At 31.7% G+C, this 15,378-nt stretch overlaps 1 protein-coding gene across 1 annotated transcript; it reads right to left on the bottom strand.

Moving 5' to 3' along the window:
- Positions 1-203: 203 nt before the first annotated feature.
- LOC134688461 (mitochondrial carnitine/acylcarnitine carrier protein-like) lies at positions 204-12,614 on the bottom strand. The gene is made up of 9 exons (XM_063549199.1): positions 12,472-12,614; positions 11,175-11,267; positions 7,325-7,452; positions 6,700-6,790; positions 5,552-5,669; positions 5,044-5,116; positions 3,622-3,731; positions 2,734-2,858; positions 204-935 (listed from the first exon to the last, which is right to left on the bottom strand). Exons 1-9 carry the CDS (start codon positions 12,565-12,567, stop codon positions 873-875), a joined length of 897 nt encoding a protein of 298 aa, XP_063405269.1. The 5' UTR covers positions 12,568-12,614; the 3' UTR covers positions 204-872.
- Between the last annotated feature and the right edge of the window lie 2,764 nt (positions 12,615-15,378).

Genomic DNA, 15,378 nt, shown 5'->3' with positions numbered 1-15,378 from the left:
TTTCCTTTCAAGTATCCAACTTGAATGCTGAATATATGTTAGATTGGAAGAAATTCAAAAGCAAATGTCAATAAAATATGAGCATTAAAATAAAGATGTCCAATTTTCTGTAAAATGAAACCTTATTTTCTTACACTATTACATTTAGAAAGTAAGTAATGAACTAATGAAATATATAATTCAAGGAAAAACAACTTTTAAAATACATGTATATATTTATTTTTGTAAAAAAAAATATTTGTGATACTTGCTGTGTAAATAGACACATCAACATTAATAACAAAATGTGTTTCTATAGTTTATAGACATACTAGAATAAGATGGGTCTTATAAAGGCAACACCATCCCCTCCTTTTAAAATTATAGTGTTAAATTAAATAATTTAGCATGCATGGTATTCACTCTTTTTTCATAAATACTTTTTTTTAACTATCACCAACACCAAGGCAATCTTTTAATATTTTTAGAGTTTACAATTTGCATACTTATTTTTATGAAATTTAAAATTTAATTTTTGTAGAAACAACTTGCTGATGGGATAACAATTGCAATTTTAATGGTAGAAAAAAGGAATTCATAATTCATCCTCCCACTTGTTTTCTGAATGGTGCTACATTTTAAAATATTAGTACTTCATTTCAACATTCATAATCATTTAATATAAATAAGTATAATTGTAAACAGATAATTGGATTGGAATCATGTTTATACAAACTCAAAATATACTCTTTATAAAAGTATAAATGAGCTTTGATTTTCATCTCACAACAAAATTAGTGTTTCTGAGAAATAAATTACTACAGGCACATCTTATTTTAATATTATTATCCAGCTCCTGGTGATAACTAGTACATCCTATAACAATATTATCATCAAACTCCAGGTTGCAACCAGTACAAGAACTTCATTGTCAACTCATATCCAAAGAAACACGCCTGCAAAAGAAAAAGGGAAAACAAAACAAGTTATTAAAGATGTAGCTTAAATGTAATACAATATTTGTACATGTAACTTTATGCATGAAAATCCTCAGTTCACTTAGGATTCTTCTTTCTCAAAATTATCTCCCTTTTATGCCATTTTTTTTTAATGGAAGCCATTGTAAGGATGACAGGCTGTCAATTTAGCTCTTTAAAACCGACAAGTTTGTCTACATAGTATCATTACCATTGTTAAATGGCAGTTTTCTTTAAAAGACAAATGTATCTACTAACTATTAAGCATCATTTAATGTACTTTTAAGCCTTTTGTCAGCTTAAAACAATTATTTAATTGGTTGTCATTTTTAAAAGTTAAAAAATGCTAAAACAAGAGGCTGTCACAACGACAGCAAACCGGATTTATTAACATTTATTTGTGTCCTGGCAATATCACAAGAACCATTTCTGATGATTAGTGAAAGTGAAAATCGTCAATATCAAATTTGACCTCCATTTTGTCATAAGTATCAACATATTAAAATTTGAAAAGCTTAGATTGAATGGTTCGTGAGTAAATGCAACAACGTGAATGGAAATACCATTTTCAATCTTTCAAGAACCATAACTCCTGTACGGTAAAATTCAAAATCGTCATTATTGAACTTGACCTCTATTTTGTCATCAATAACAACATATTAAAATTTGAAAAGGTTTGGTTGAATGGTTCATGAGAAAATGAACGGACACTACCATTTTACAATCTTTCAAGAACCATAACTCCTGAACGGTAAAAGTCAAAATTGTCATTATTGATCTTGACCTCTATTTTGTCATCAGTAACAACATATTAAAATTTGAAAAGGTTTGGTTGAATGGTTCAAATCAAATCAAATCAAATCAAATCATTTTATTTGTGTAAAATCCAAATATTGGATTGTTACCAAGACAAACATGACAATCATTACAAAGTCAAATTACAAAGTCAAAATCGTCATTATTAAACTTGACCTCCATTTAGTCATCAGTAACAACATATTAAAATTTGGGAAGCTTTGTTAGAACAGTTCATGCGTAAATGCACGGACACGACTGGAAACACCATTTTACGATCTTTCAAGAACCATAACTACTGAAGTGAACGGTAAAGGTCAAAATCATCATTATTCATCTTGACCTCTATTTTGTCATCAGTAACAATATATTAGAATTTGAAAAGCTTTGGTTGAATGGTTCATGAGAAAATGCACGGACACGACTGGAAACACCATTTTTCAATCTTTCAAGAACCATAACTCCTGAACGGTAAAAGTCAAAATCGTCATTATTGAACTTGACCTCCATTTTGTCACCAGTAACAACATATTAAAATTTGGGAAGCTTTGGTAGAACAGTTCATGTGTAAATGCACGGACACGACTGGAAACTCCATTTTTCAATCTTTCAAGAACCATAACTCCTGAACGGTAAAAGTCAAAATCGCCATTATTGAACTTGACCACCTTCATTTAGTTGTAAGTAACAACATATTAAAATTTTAAAAGCTTTGGTTGAACGGTTCATGAGTTAATGCACGGACAACATTTGATTGCCGCCCGCCCGCCTGCCTGACCGCCCACCTGGCCACCCGCCCGCCGAGCATCCCCAAATCAATAATCGACATTTTTGTCACAAAAATCCAGTTAAAAATCAAATATTTTGTGAAAGGGGAGACTAAATACTTTTAGGGATTAAAAACTCTGGGTTTTTTTAATTTAAGATTTAACTTTCTTTCAGAAGAATTAAAAAGAAATCTGTCATGCGTTGTTCAACTTACAGCATTTGCTGGAAAAGCTCTGAGAAAAACTGGTGCTGCACCACGATACAGAGATAAAAATCCTTCTTCTTTCATCAGCTGTTTAAATACATCCCTAATCCCATTTGGATATTTACCATGAGGAGCTGAAAAAAATACATAATGTAAATTTCACACAATATGCATATACATGTACTATAAATGATAATTTTTAAGTAAACTTTGAATTGTAAATCAGATGTACCAGTATCCTTTACATGTATCATATCTGGGCAATAATATCCATAAACAAAACTAAAATGCATTTCAAAAACTGCACCTATTTCATTTTCAGTACTTCAATATCTATGCTAAGCTTTGAATTTATTAGGATTTTTTTTCTAAACAACTTTAAAAATATGATCTATAGAATAGTATTTGGTAGTCAAATATTATTATTGACATAATTTCTAAAATTTCCATTGAAGGACTATGATTTCTAAAAGTTAACTGACAGTTTGATAAAAATGGATAACAGGCAGTTCTTGACATTCTGAAAATTTTGCCACTACCAAATTTTCTGACAGGATATTGGACAAACTTTGCTGTGTACATCTTTGTTATATGTTAAGTCATGGTGGCCTTTTTCACCAGACACAATTTTACACTAAATATTTTAAGGGTGATTGTGGCCAAGTTTTGTTGCAATTTGCTAGATAGATTCAGAGGAATGCTTCTTGTAATAGTTTATGTACAACAACTAACTTCAGTTGTCATGTATTGTGAAAAGCTAACATTGGCCATTTTTAACAAGTATGCTTAAAACCATGTCTGGCTGGCTCAATACCTTTGTTTCACATACAAATTCCAGATTCTTCTTAATAACTCCATATTTGTGTTTATTCTAATTTACATAATTTTATTTCATACCTGTTTGGTATCTTGATTTTAAAACATCCTGAGGAAGCGCTACAGCCCAGTTAAAAATTCCAGCCATACCACCAGCAAATAATGTTCTACCAACACTCATTTCTGTACGACTGGAAATTAAAATAAATTATTTTGAACATATTTCTGTCATAAGAAAAAGAATACCGCAGACGACCAACTCTGTAAAGTTTTGCCCACAATGGACACAATATTCACGCTTGAAACAGGTCTGAATTTAGATTATAATCAAATTGTTGACACATAATAGGTTTCTGACACAGAATAACTGTAGACAAAGAACTTCAAACTGGTTATATGATTTGAATTTATATTCATTTTTTGCTTTTATGCAATACACTATGCTGTTGAATATTAACCCCCAAACAGCTAATTGAAGAAATTTTCTTTTAATTTCTGAAATCTGTAATAAAAAAAATTGCCCCCCCCCCCCCCCCAGGCCTCTTTCTCCCTTTTCCCCAAAACATTCTTTCCCTCAAGATATGGTCAGTATCTCAATTCAAATTTCTAATGGAGTGTGCAACCATAAAAACCCCTTAAATACATCATAAAAGTTTAAAAATATAAAATAACATACATAGTCATGGCTAAAATTGATATCAACTCTAACCATGTGGTACCCGTCAGATGACGGGTGTACCCAAATCACCGTTATTTGGCTCCAATGGTGTTCCATACTTTTAGAAGTCAGCTTTATGATACTTATTTCGAAAATTATGCATGTTCCACAAACCTGAGGCTCTTTACAGTCATGTTTCTCATGTATAATTTGCATATTGAGCACAAAAATGGACTTGAAAAATTGTCCTTTAACCAGAAAAACCCTTGTTTTTCCCCTTTTTTTGCCCTTAATTTATAAATGATTTGAACCATATCCCCCCACCCACCCCAGTCAATCCTAACCATCCTTTTGTAATATGGAAACTTGTGGTATAAATTCAGAGAGATGTACATGGAAACTACAAAAATGCTTATTTGGGTCCTTTTTTTCGCCCCCAATTCCTAAACAGTTTAAATCATAACCCCAAAAATAAATCCCAACCTTCCTTTGGTGGTTATAAAGCTTTTGTTACAATTTTATTGATTTCAATTTTCTTATAATAAAGTTATTATCCGGAAACCATCTGTCCTTGGTTGATGCTAATGATGACGACGACAAATATGTAATAGCAATATACAACCAAAAATGTTTAATGGTCATATAAAAATAAAAAAGCAGGAAAAATTAAATGCTTTTTCTTATCTCCATCCATCAATAAAGCCCTAAATATTAGGAAAAATGGCATGAACATTTCAAAATTCATATACCCAAAAAGTTTTTGGAGTAAAGTTACCATTGTGTTGACATTTGCATATATTACAACCTAGAAAGATAATAGTTTACCATTTGTTTGTAGTACTTACTCATGTCCTGCAGGAGTTAGTGTATGTTGTAACCATTCATAAGTCATAAAGTACATTCCACTGGCAGGTACATCTGTAATAAAACACATTTACTTCTATAGTCAATACTTGGGAATTATAATACATGTAGTATCAATGCAAATATTCTCTTTTAAGATTTAGTAATGATCGCCAGTAATAGAGTGTGATGAATAAAATCAAATAATGTATTTTTTGCACTGCACAACCTGAAGCATTAAACATGTATGGTAACTTAAACTTTTAATAATATTATTTTTCTTAAAAAAATTATGTTATAAACTATATTTGGGCAAAGCATAAAAAATTCTGTCATCTTTTTTTTTTTTAAATATAACTATGGAAGTAATATTACTTCCATGATATAACCAACTACAAGGCAATCTTTCAATACCTTATAGGCCTAATTGGTCTTTGTAATGACCAGATGTGAAACAAGTTATATCTGTTATCAAAATTAAAAGCAATGGATGTAATTATATAATTGTACCTCTAAGTAATGTGGCACCAGTGCCTCTGTAAACACTTCTGATACCACCTTCCTTATAAAGCTTCTTAGCACAGTCCAATGGACCATTATACATCTTTTTATGGGAATCTGCTTGAATCTACAAATTTGATTTTTGAATTGGTTGTATGGTATGCTAATTTTTCATATTATTACAAAAATAAATACATAGGCCAGGATCATTATTTAATAAGACCCCCCATCCCCCCCCCCCCCCCCATCCCCCCCCCCCCCCCCTTGGAACTTTTTCCTGTTGGGCGCCAATATAACAGGGTGGTTTTAAGGCTCGTATAACAACTCTCTGTTTAGGGTTCTTCATACTTTATTAATATTCAGGAAATATAATAGATACAGCCCTGAAATAATAATAACAAATATATAATAAAGTTATTAACTATCACTGTTACATATGAAGTAACTACATATTGCATTTATAAAGGCTGACGTTATTTAATAATATGGAATGAAAATGCCTCTTTCTTTGTAAGAGTAAAATATTCCTGTGTGAAACTGAAATACATGAACCTATAAAAGATTAAATCATTACTGTTTTCTGTATTAGATTTATTCAAAGTAATTTCTCTTTAGTAAATATTCATGGTATTATTAGAGAACACTAGGTAACTGTAAATGTTTTTAAATGTTTTTTTATATGGATCTTGACTGTGTCCAGCCAAAAAATGTGATTTATAACAATATAAGAAGATGATATCAAGTCTGCTATCAGATGGGTCTAGATTCTAAGATTTGATGCATAACCAACACTTCTGTAAAGTATTCATTATTGGAATTTAATATTTATAAAATCATTATAATTGAGAATGCAAATGGGGATTTTGTCAAAGAGACAACAACCTGACCAAAGAGCAGAAAACATCTAAAAGCCACCATTGTGTCTTCAACAGAGAGGGAAAATCCTGCACCTGATGGGGGCATCAACTGGCTCCTAAACAAAAATGTGTACTAGTTTAAAGAAAATAGCTTACAATATGAATTTGAAATGAAAAGATGGGGATGGAACTTTTGCAGACTCTTAGAAGTTTTGTATCTAAACATAAAATTGTAAACAGTTGATGAACTTGATGACTACCTGTAAGTTCCTTCATGAGTTATATGTATAAAAAACATACCTGTAATAAACATTTGATTCTTTCACCAGGTGCCATTATAGCTGTGGTAAATACCCCTGATAACATACCAGCTTTAAACAACTGTGGATATCTACAATTTAATAAATGTTTTTACCAACACATATGCTTACTGTTGCAACAAACAAATAAGTTGGGGGGGGGGGATTATAAAGATATGCCACATAATTAGTAAATGACGTGTAAATTGATCTTGTTTAACCAATATTATTTTATTTTGTTGACAATATTGTTTAAAAAAAATTAATAACATGTATAGCCAGTATGGGCCGGTCTAAAATTTGAAATTGATAAGCAGATTCTTTATCTTCTATTAAATACATGTATTTATCAATTCTATAAACATTTTTTCGAAACCTTAAGTGAATATTTTTTTCTTCTTTCTTGAATTTCTAAAGTAAATCTTGCAAATCTGAGATTGTTAGAAAAGTCAGAGACATCTCATAATTAAGCTTTACACATATGAACTGTCTTTTGCAAGCAGCAAAGTTTGAGTAAACTAACATGTTATCCTATAATATTTATATTACACTCTTTAAATAATTAGAAAAAATTGAACATTTTTAAATTTGCTGCAATACTTTGACATTAATGATTTATATCTTACGTAAGGTCATCTGTAGGGTGCTTTTGTTGAAGTTTTTTACCAATACCAAAACCTAAGAAACAAACAGCAAACATAGGTGACACTCCAGCTAATGGAGCTGCCATGCCTTTGTATAAACCTTTGATACCCTGAAAGTAATAATAATTAAAGAACCTTAGTGAGCACGCTCACATACCCCACGTCCCCACATTGTCATTGGAGAAATTAAATAAGTGTAAAAAACAAAAATTGTATAAGAAAAAATAATTTCCTGCCAATATGCACATCTAAATAGTATGACCTTATTAAAATTTCATGAAATTCTGTTGTGTGGTTTCAGAGGAGTTGAGATGACAAACTGTTGCAGAAGTACTTTGAAGCAAATAAGTTCAAAGGGGTGTAACTCCTAAAAATAATAATGATGGGTAATTTCCTGTCAATATGCACTACTACCTAGTATGTCCCTATTATCTACAAAGTTTCATGAAATTCTGTGGTGTGGTTTGAGAGGTGTTGCGATTAACAAACTGTTGCAGTAGTACATAAATGTAAATAAGTTCAAAGGGCTCCTAGAAAAAAAATTGAATTGCAATTTCCCGTCATTATGCACAAATACATAGAATGTCCTTATTATCTGAAAAGGTTTCGTGAAATTCTGTTGTGTGGTTTGCGAGGAGTTGCGATGACAAACTGTTGCAGTAGTACATTATAGTAAATAAGTTCAAAGGGGCGTAACTCCTAGAAAAAAAATTGAATCGCAATTTCCCGTCGATACATGTATGCACAACTACATAGTATGTCCTTATTATCTGAAAAGGTTTCGTGAAATTCTGTTGTGTGGTTTGAGAGGATTTGCGATGACAAACTGTTGCAGTAGTACATTAAAGTAAATAAGTTCAAAGGGGCGTAACTCCTAGAAAAAAATTGAATCGCAATTTCCCGTCGTTATGCACAACTACATATGATGTCCTTATTATCTGAAAAAGTTTTGTGAAATTCTGTTGTGTCGTTTGAGAGGAGTTGCAATGACAAGAAACAGGACTGACGGACGGACAGACGGACGGGTTAAAAACATTATACCCTCCGCAACTCGTTGCGTGGGGTATAATAATGTTACTTGCATATAAATATATTTAACCAGATGCTCCGCAGGGCGCAGCTTTATACGACAGCAGAGGTTGAACCCTGAACGGTTGGGGCAAGTATGGACACAACATTCAAGCTGGTTTCAACTCTAAATTTGGATTGTGATTAAATAGTTGACACAGCATAGGTTTCTGACACAGAACGAATGTGGTCTAATGAACTTATTTTTTTTTGTTTTGCCTTTGAGCAATTCACTATGCTGTTGATTATTAATCCACTTTTTATTTATGAAATCTGAAATGAGAAAAATTGAACCCCCCCCCCAAAAAAAAATTGTTTATTCACATTCCCCTTTTCCTTATTCTAAAACTGATCTCAATTCAAATGTCTAATGGCCCCTAGCAATACCTACTAATTTAAATACATTATAAAATATTAAAATGGTAAAAAAGTGCTTGTTATCACTGAATGGTAAAGATTGTTTTAATTTATCAGTTGGTAGTAAAAGTGAATATACATTGTATATTGTATAAACCAATGATTTTAGTTGATTCAACTACCTATTCTTGACAAAGAAAGATAACTCCAATTGAAATTCTTGCTATTGCACAATATTGTGCAATTAGATAATTCTCTGCTATTGCGCAATACTGTGCAATTGAAAATACTTGCCATTGCTCAATACTGTGCAATTGAAGATTTCTTGCTATTGCGCAATACTGTGCAATTGAAAATTTCTTGCTATTGCACAATACTGAGCAATTGAAGATTTCTTGCTATTGCTGAATACTGTGCAATTGAAAATTTCTTGCTATTGCACAATACTTAATATAATAATTTTGGATCCTGATTTGGACCAACTTGAAAACTGGGCCCATAATAAAAAATCTTAATAAATGTTTAGATTCAGCATATCAAAGAAGCCCAAGAATTAAATTTTTGTTAAAAACAAACTTAGTTTAATTTTGGACCCTTTGGACTTTAATGTAGACCAGTTTGAAAACGGGACTAACAAGTGAAACTGCGAGCTACTGCTCACTGATGATACCCCGCAGCAAGTGGATAATATAAATAGTGTAAAAATTTGCAAGTGTTCGGTAAACAGGAAGTTGTCGAGTGATGAATCTGAAAACGCATCACAGTATAGCTGACTTATATAAATCCTGAAACCAAATTTCAGAAATCCTTGTATTGTAGTTCCTGAGAAAAATGTGACGAAAATTTTCAACTTGGCTATCATGAGTAAAATCATACAAGTGTTCGGTAAATAGGAAGTTGTCAAGTGATCAATCTGAAAACACATCACACGGTATAGGTGACTTAGATAAACCCTGAAACCAAATTTCAGAAATCCTTGTATTGTAGTTCCTGAGAAAAATGCAATGAAAAATATTCATGGGATGGACGGACTGACTGACAGACAAACAGAGGTAAAACAGTTACCCCCCCCCCCCCCTTTTTTAAAGCTGGGGTATAAAAATTAAGAATCTACATACACAGGTAGACCGACATATCAAAGAACCCTAATAATTCAATTTTTGATGAAATCAAACAAAGTTTAATTTTGGACCCCGATTCGGACCAACTTGAAACCTGGGCCAATAATCAAAACTGCGAGGTTCATATTTAGATTCAGCATATTAAAGAACCACAAGGATTAATTTTTTGTTAAAACCAAACTTAGTTTAATTTTAGACCTTTTGGACTTTAATGTAGACCAATTTGAAAACAGAACCAAAAATTAAGAATCTACATACACAGTTAGATTTGGCATATCAAATAACCCCAATTATTCATTTTTTTATGAAATCAAACAAAGTTTATTTTGGACCCTTTGGGCCCCTTATTTCTTAACTGTTGGAACCAAAACTCCCAAAATCAATCTCAACCTTCCTTTTATGGTCATAAAACTTGTGTTTAAATTTCATAGATTTCTATTTACTTTTAATACTATAGTTATAGTGCGAAAAACAAGAAAAATGCTTATTTGGGCCCCTTTTTGGCCCCTAATACCTAACCTGTTCGGACCTCAACTCCCAAAATCAATCCCAACCTTCCTATTTGTGGTCATCAACCTTGTGTTTGAATTTCATTGATTTCTATTAACTTATACTCAAGTTATTGTGCAAAAACAAAGAATAATGCTTATTTGGGCCCTTTTTTGGCCCCTAATTCCTAAACTGTTGGAACCAAAACTTCCAAAATCAATCTCAACCTATCTTTTGTGGTCATAAATCTTGTGTCAAAATTTCATAGATTTCTATTTACTTAAAATAAAGTTATAGTGCAAAAACCAAGAAAATGCTTATTTGGGCCCTTTTTAGCCCCTTATTCCTAAAATATTGGGACCAAAACTCCCAAAACCAATCCCAACCTTCCTTTTGAAGTCATAAACCTTGTGTTAAAATTTCATAAATTTCTATTCACTTTTACTTAAACTAGAATGCGAAAACTAAAAGTATTCGGACGGCGACGACGCAGACGATGACGCCAACGTGATACCAATATACGACCATGTGGTCATATAAAAACTGTTTTCATAGTAATTCATTTTATTTTAAAAGAGTCAATCATAATATTCAAAGTTCTGTTAAACTGTTCAAAGTATTATTCCTTTGAATGGGTCATGCTGGTCTAATATTAGACCAATGTTTTCAGATATTTTTCTTTTAAGGTTGTACGTATATATTTTTTTTCTAGCTTTTCCTAAATGTTTTTTGTTTGTTGAGTTTGCTATAGCAATATTCAAAATATTTTTCTTAAATCTGTAAATTTTGTCACCTACCTCTTTCTTTATAGTTATTGTAGCACAGTCTATCGTGCCTTTATAAAGAGGTGCTTCTCCAGGTTTTGGTCTTGGCATGGTTTGAAGTCGTACCTGAAAAATAGGTTCATTTATGTATTAAATGGTATACATATATTTTTTTAATTTATTTTGCTTTACACTTTTGTCATGTTTGTATTTCTGTATTTTTTTTTGCTATGTAATTTCTAAAAAAAATAAACAAGAAAGTCCCATTGTCATTGATTGTGTGCCTCAAATCTTCATTTGGTCTGTATTGAAACTATTCAAAAGTGTATAAATAGTAATGATACGTGAATGATTGGCATCTGGAGTATACACATGATGTCACAATGGTTAGATACCAAATGACCAAAGATGATGCAACAGTTTTGTAGACTTTTTTATTCAAATTATGGTAGTTTAAGTCAGAATATATATCAAACAGAATAGACCACTTTTGAGTTTATCTGTCACTGGAAAAAGCTTATCAATTATGCACACCTTAGTGACATCATTTACCAGTTAGTGGGGATCTCCTTCATCCCTGCACTATTAATCAAGCTTCTTAGACAGTGATAGTCATTGTGAAGGATAAACCAGAAATAATGTTTGTACTGTAGGGTACTTAATCTCAATTCTCTAATGACAGCAGTGCTGAACTCAATTTGCTGAGTGATTCATGCAATATAGCATGATAGTTTTCCAATCTTTCACATAAAATTGGAACGGAAATGATGATGCCACTTAATCACGAATGATGTTCACTAAAACCAAAGTTTTTGACAGAAATGCATCAAACTCAATCTATTTTCTTTAATGTGTGGCATTAGTATGGAGAAACCTGTATTGTATTTTAAGCTTGGACTTCATAAAACTTAATTTTACTGTTACAAATATCTGCTACATATCACTAGGTTTTATCATCAATTTGTGACACTAAAATCTATGTTTTACAAAGGCTAAGCTTAAAGTACTCCTAAACTGAATATGCTTTAATTTTAGATGGATGTTGATGGCACATTGTCATTGATTTTTGGGTCCAAAGTTCACTTTTCAGAACGATATTGATAAGGAGTAACTAAAGAATACTCTCTTTGTTATCATTATTGATATTCCATTCTTGTCAAAAGTTATTACAGAGTAAATATGTTTTTCATAACTTGTTAAGCCTGTCATCTATAAATACACATGGACCAAATGTCCATGGATATGTAAAAGCATGCAATTATTGCAGACGATTTTTTTCGTTATTTCCTTGCCAGGTGTATTTGTTTAATTATTTAATGCTCATATCTACCTTTATGGTATCCAGTGGTTGTCCAGTGAAAACGAGACATACTCCACCGACTCCACCAGCTATAAAATCTTTGACAGGGCTTACTTTCTTCCCCATTCTGCAAATTAATTTTGATGCGGTCTAAAATTAACCGGAAATGAAAGAAAGAGAGTAAAATATGTAAAGATAAATCGTAACTGGAAACGTGCGCGATTTTAACTCGGATTGTTTTAAGAGGGTTCAAATGGGGTAATCTTCATTCTCAAATCTATCTTGTACTAGACTTTTGTATCTATGAAGAAATAACATAAAAATTGGTGCACACTGAACGTGCGTAGTGGGTTATTGAACAGTGTGCACCACATTTTTTATGTTATTTCGAATAGACAAAAAAATATTACAGTCATTTCTTGTAATTTAATTCTAAATTCTGTTTTAAACCTTAGAAAACCATGAATAAACGTTGATGACGTCACATGACTTAATTTTGTCTATGGGCTGATAACAAAATAAATTCAGCCAATCAGAAGATGTGTTACATTCAAAACTAAATTATTCTGGAATATGATTTCCACAGGAATAAACATTACATTAGTTATATATGTTCCTTACGGAATAAATAGTATAGAATATTTGTTACAACAGGTACAGGTATTATGACATTTTTTTATAACAAAGTTTCCATTGGAATTACTTCTGTTAGGTGGAACAAATATAGGTTGACACAAGTAATTGTTTTTTAGTTCCATATTTTGTCTTTTGAGAGCTTTTTATACAAACTATATGTTTCTCTTGTTGGATGCTGTACACTTCAGAAATGAGATGAAACAAATATATTAAAAACATATAACAAATCTCTAGTTTAACCAACATTGGTGCAGGCATGCAGTCTGGGATTCTTCCCAGCAGAATATAGAAGAAAGAGCAAAATCAAAAGATAGAGAAAATGACATACAAAACAAAAGAGTAAGGAAATAAAGAAAAGCCCTCAAATATGTGACAATCTAAGCAACCATACAGAATGTTCATTGTATATAGAATATTTTGCAACAAACCCCTCTTCTATGGTTTTACCTTCTGAATTATTTACATATGACCTGATTTTAAGAACATTTTTGGTAAACTTGTTTTGCTTTCTATATAAAATCTTTCCCTTGTTGAAAGAGTTCAATCATTAATATTTCAGAAAATTATAGATAAATTCATTATTGTTTTTAATTTTAAGTTTAATTAAAGTTTAACTAGACAAAAAGTTGTATGCACATTTTGATAAAAATCTGTGACACTCTCCATTTGCTACATGTATTCCTTGTCTGACCTCAAAGACTTTGTTTCTGTTTCATGTGAATCTTCTATTTCTTTTTTACTTCCAATTCCATCAATATTTCATTATAATTACTTTTTATACAAGATGAATTATCTGGATGATGAATGTTTAAAGGGTTACTACTCATCATGCACCTTCAAAACTTACCTTTTAGAAAACTATTTTTCAATCATAGAACATTGGAAGTAGTAATTCCAGCCTTTCTTCATAACTTATAAGTAGTTTTGGAGTAAAGACTGCACACATAGTGCAATCAAATGTCCAATCTATGCTAGTCAGTTGTCTTCTCTAACTGCTTCTGTTGTACACACAATTGGACAAAGAGGTAACATTTATAATATTGTATCCATGCCCATGACAAGCAATTTATTCTTAGTTTAAATTGAAACCAAATATTCAGATACAAAATCATATGCATCTATATACATCAATAGCTATGGAGTTTGGCTAATTGGACAAGGCCCTGGGGTGGAAATAAATCCTGTTACAAGACTTGAGTAGTAACCGTGTATCATACCGTAATTAACAAGAAATGAATTGGCAAATTGGCTGGGAACCAGTTTTATTTTGCATTTTTAAAGGCTAAAGGTAACCATTGTTTAACTTGATGGGGCAGCTTGTATGAATGAAGTTGATGTATTCTTATGTAGGTATGGCTCGTTCAAGCTTACATTATTATATAACAAGAGGATTGTGCTATACGTTCTATATTTCATTTATATGTTGTTTAACTATATTATTGTCTGTATTCGGAGCATGCCTCTATTGTGCTGTTTCCAATAACTATTGAATTGAATTAAATTATTACTCAGGGGCCAGCTAAAGCCAGCCTCCAAGTGAAAGATTGAAGACCATTGGTGATCATGGGTAGATTTCTGTTCTTTGGTCCAGTTGTTCTCTTTCACACATTCCAAATTTCTATTCTCTATTCTGTTGGGTCTGCCAGGTATTTCTGCCTATTTATAATCTTTCAAAGACTGAATGTCCTGATCAGTAATGTGAAAAAAGTCAATTGCTTACTTGTCCATGTTATCACCAGTAATAACATACCTAAATTGTAAAAGTATTGGCTGAACACTTCATAAGTTATTGCCTAGACACAACATTAAGTGCCATTTTCCAATCTATTAAGGAAATTAGCTCCAGAACAAAAATGTGAAACTTGACCCCTCTGGGATTATTTCAAAAAAGATTTGTAGAATGCTTCATAAGAAATTGAACAGTAATGACATAATGAACCATTTTCCAGTCTATCAAGGACCATAACTCTTGGAAAAATCAAATATTGAATTTGACCTATATTTTGTCATCAGTAAGATACGAGATAAAAATGCATTGGTTTATAGGTTCACAAGTTATTGCACAGAAATATCATATGGTGACATTTTCTAATTGATACAGGATATCATATCTCCTAATCAGGGAAAGGGAAAATTATTAAAATCAAACTTGTCCTCAATCTATTCATCAGAATAACATACTCATATACTGTTAACACAGAGATATGACTCCCCCTTTTTAATATTGAAATTTAAATATTCAAAGTAAATGAGCCTAGCATGACTGTAGGTAAGTGGCCAAACAATCAACATGGAAATGAG

This window comes from Mytilus trossulus, chromosome 1 (assembly GCF_036588685.1).
Source record: "Mytilus trossulus isolate FHL-02 chromosome 1, PNRI_Mtr1.1.1.hap1, whole genome shotgun sequence".
Taxonomy (NCBI): domain Eukaryota; kingdom Metazoa; phylum Mollusca; class Bivalvia; order Mytilida; family Mytilidae; genus Mytilus; species Mytilus trossulus.
Note: the sequence above shows the minus strand (reverse complement) of the source record. Positions and strands in the feature narration are given on the sequence as shown.

Bases quoted from the DNA above. Each gene is read 5' to 3' on its own strand.
- LOC134688461 (XM_063549199.1), bottom strand. From the start codon at position 12,567: ATGGGGAAGAAAGTAAGCCCTGTCAAAGATTTTATAGCTGGTGGAGTC. The intron at 6,791-7,324 runs GTAAGATATAAA...ATTAAATTGTAG, and splicing joins CACCCTACAGATGACCTTAC to ATATCCACAGTTGTTTAAAG. The intron at 5,670-6,699 runs GTATGTTTTTTA...TCAAATTTGTAG, and splicing joins GAATCAAATGTTTATTACAG to ATTCAAGCAGATTCCCATAA.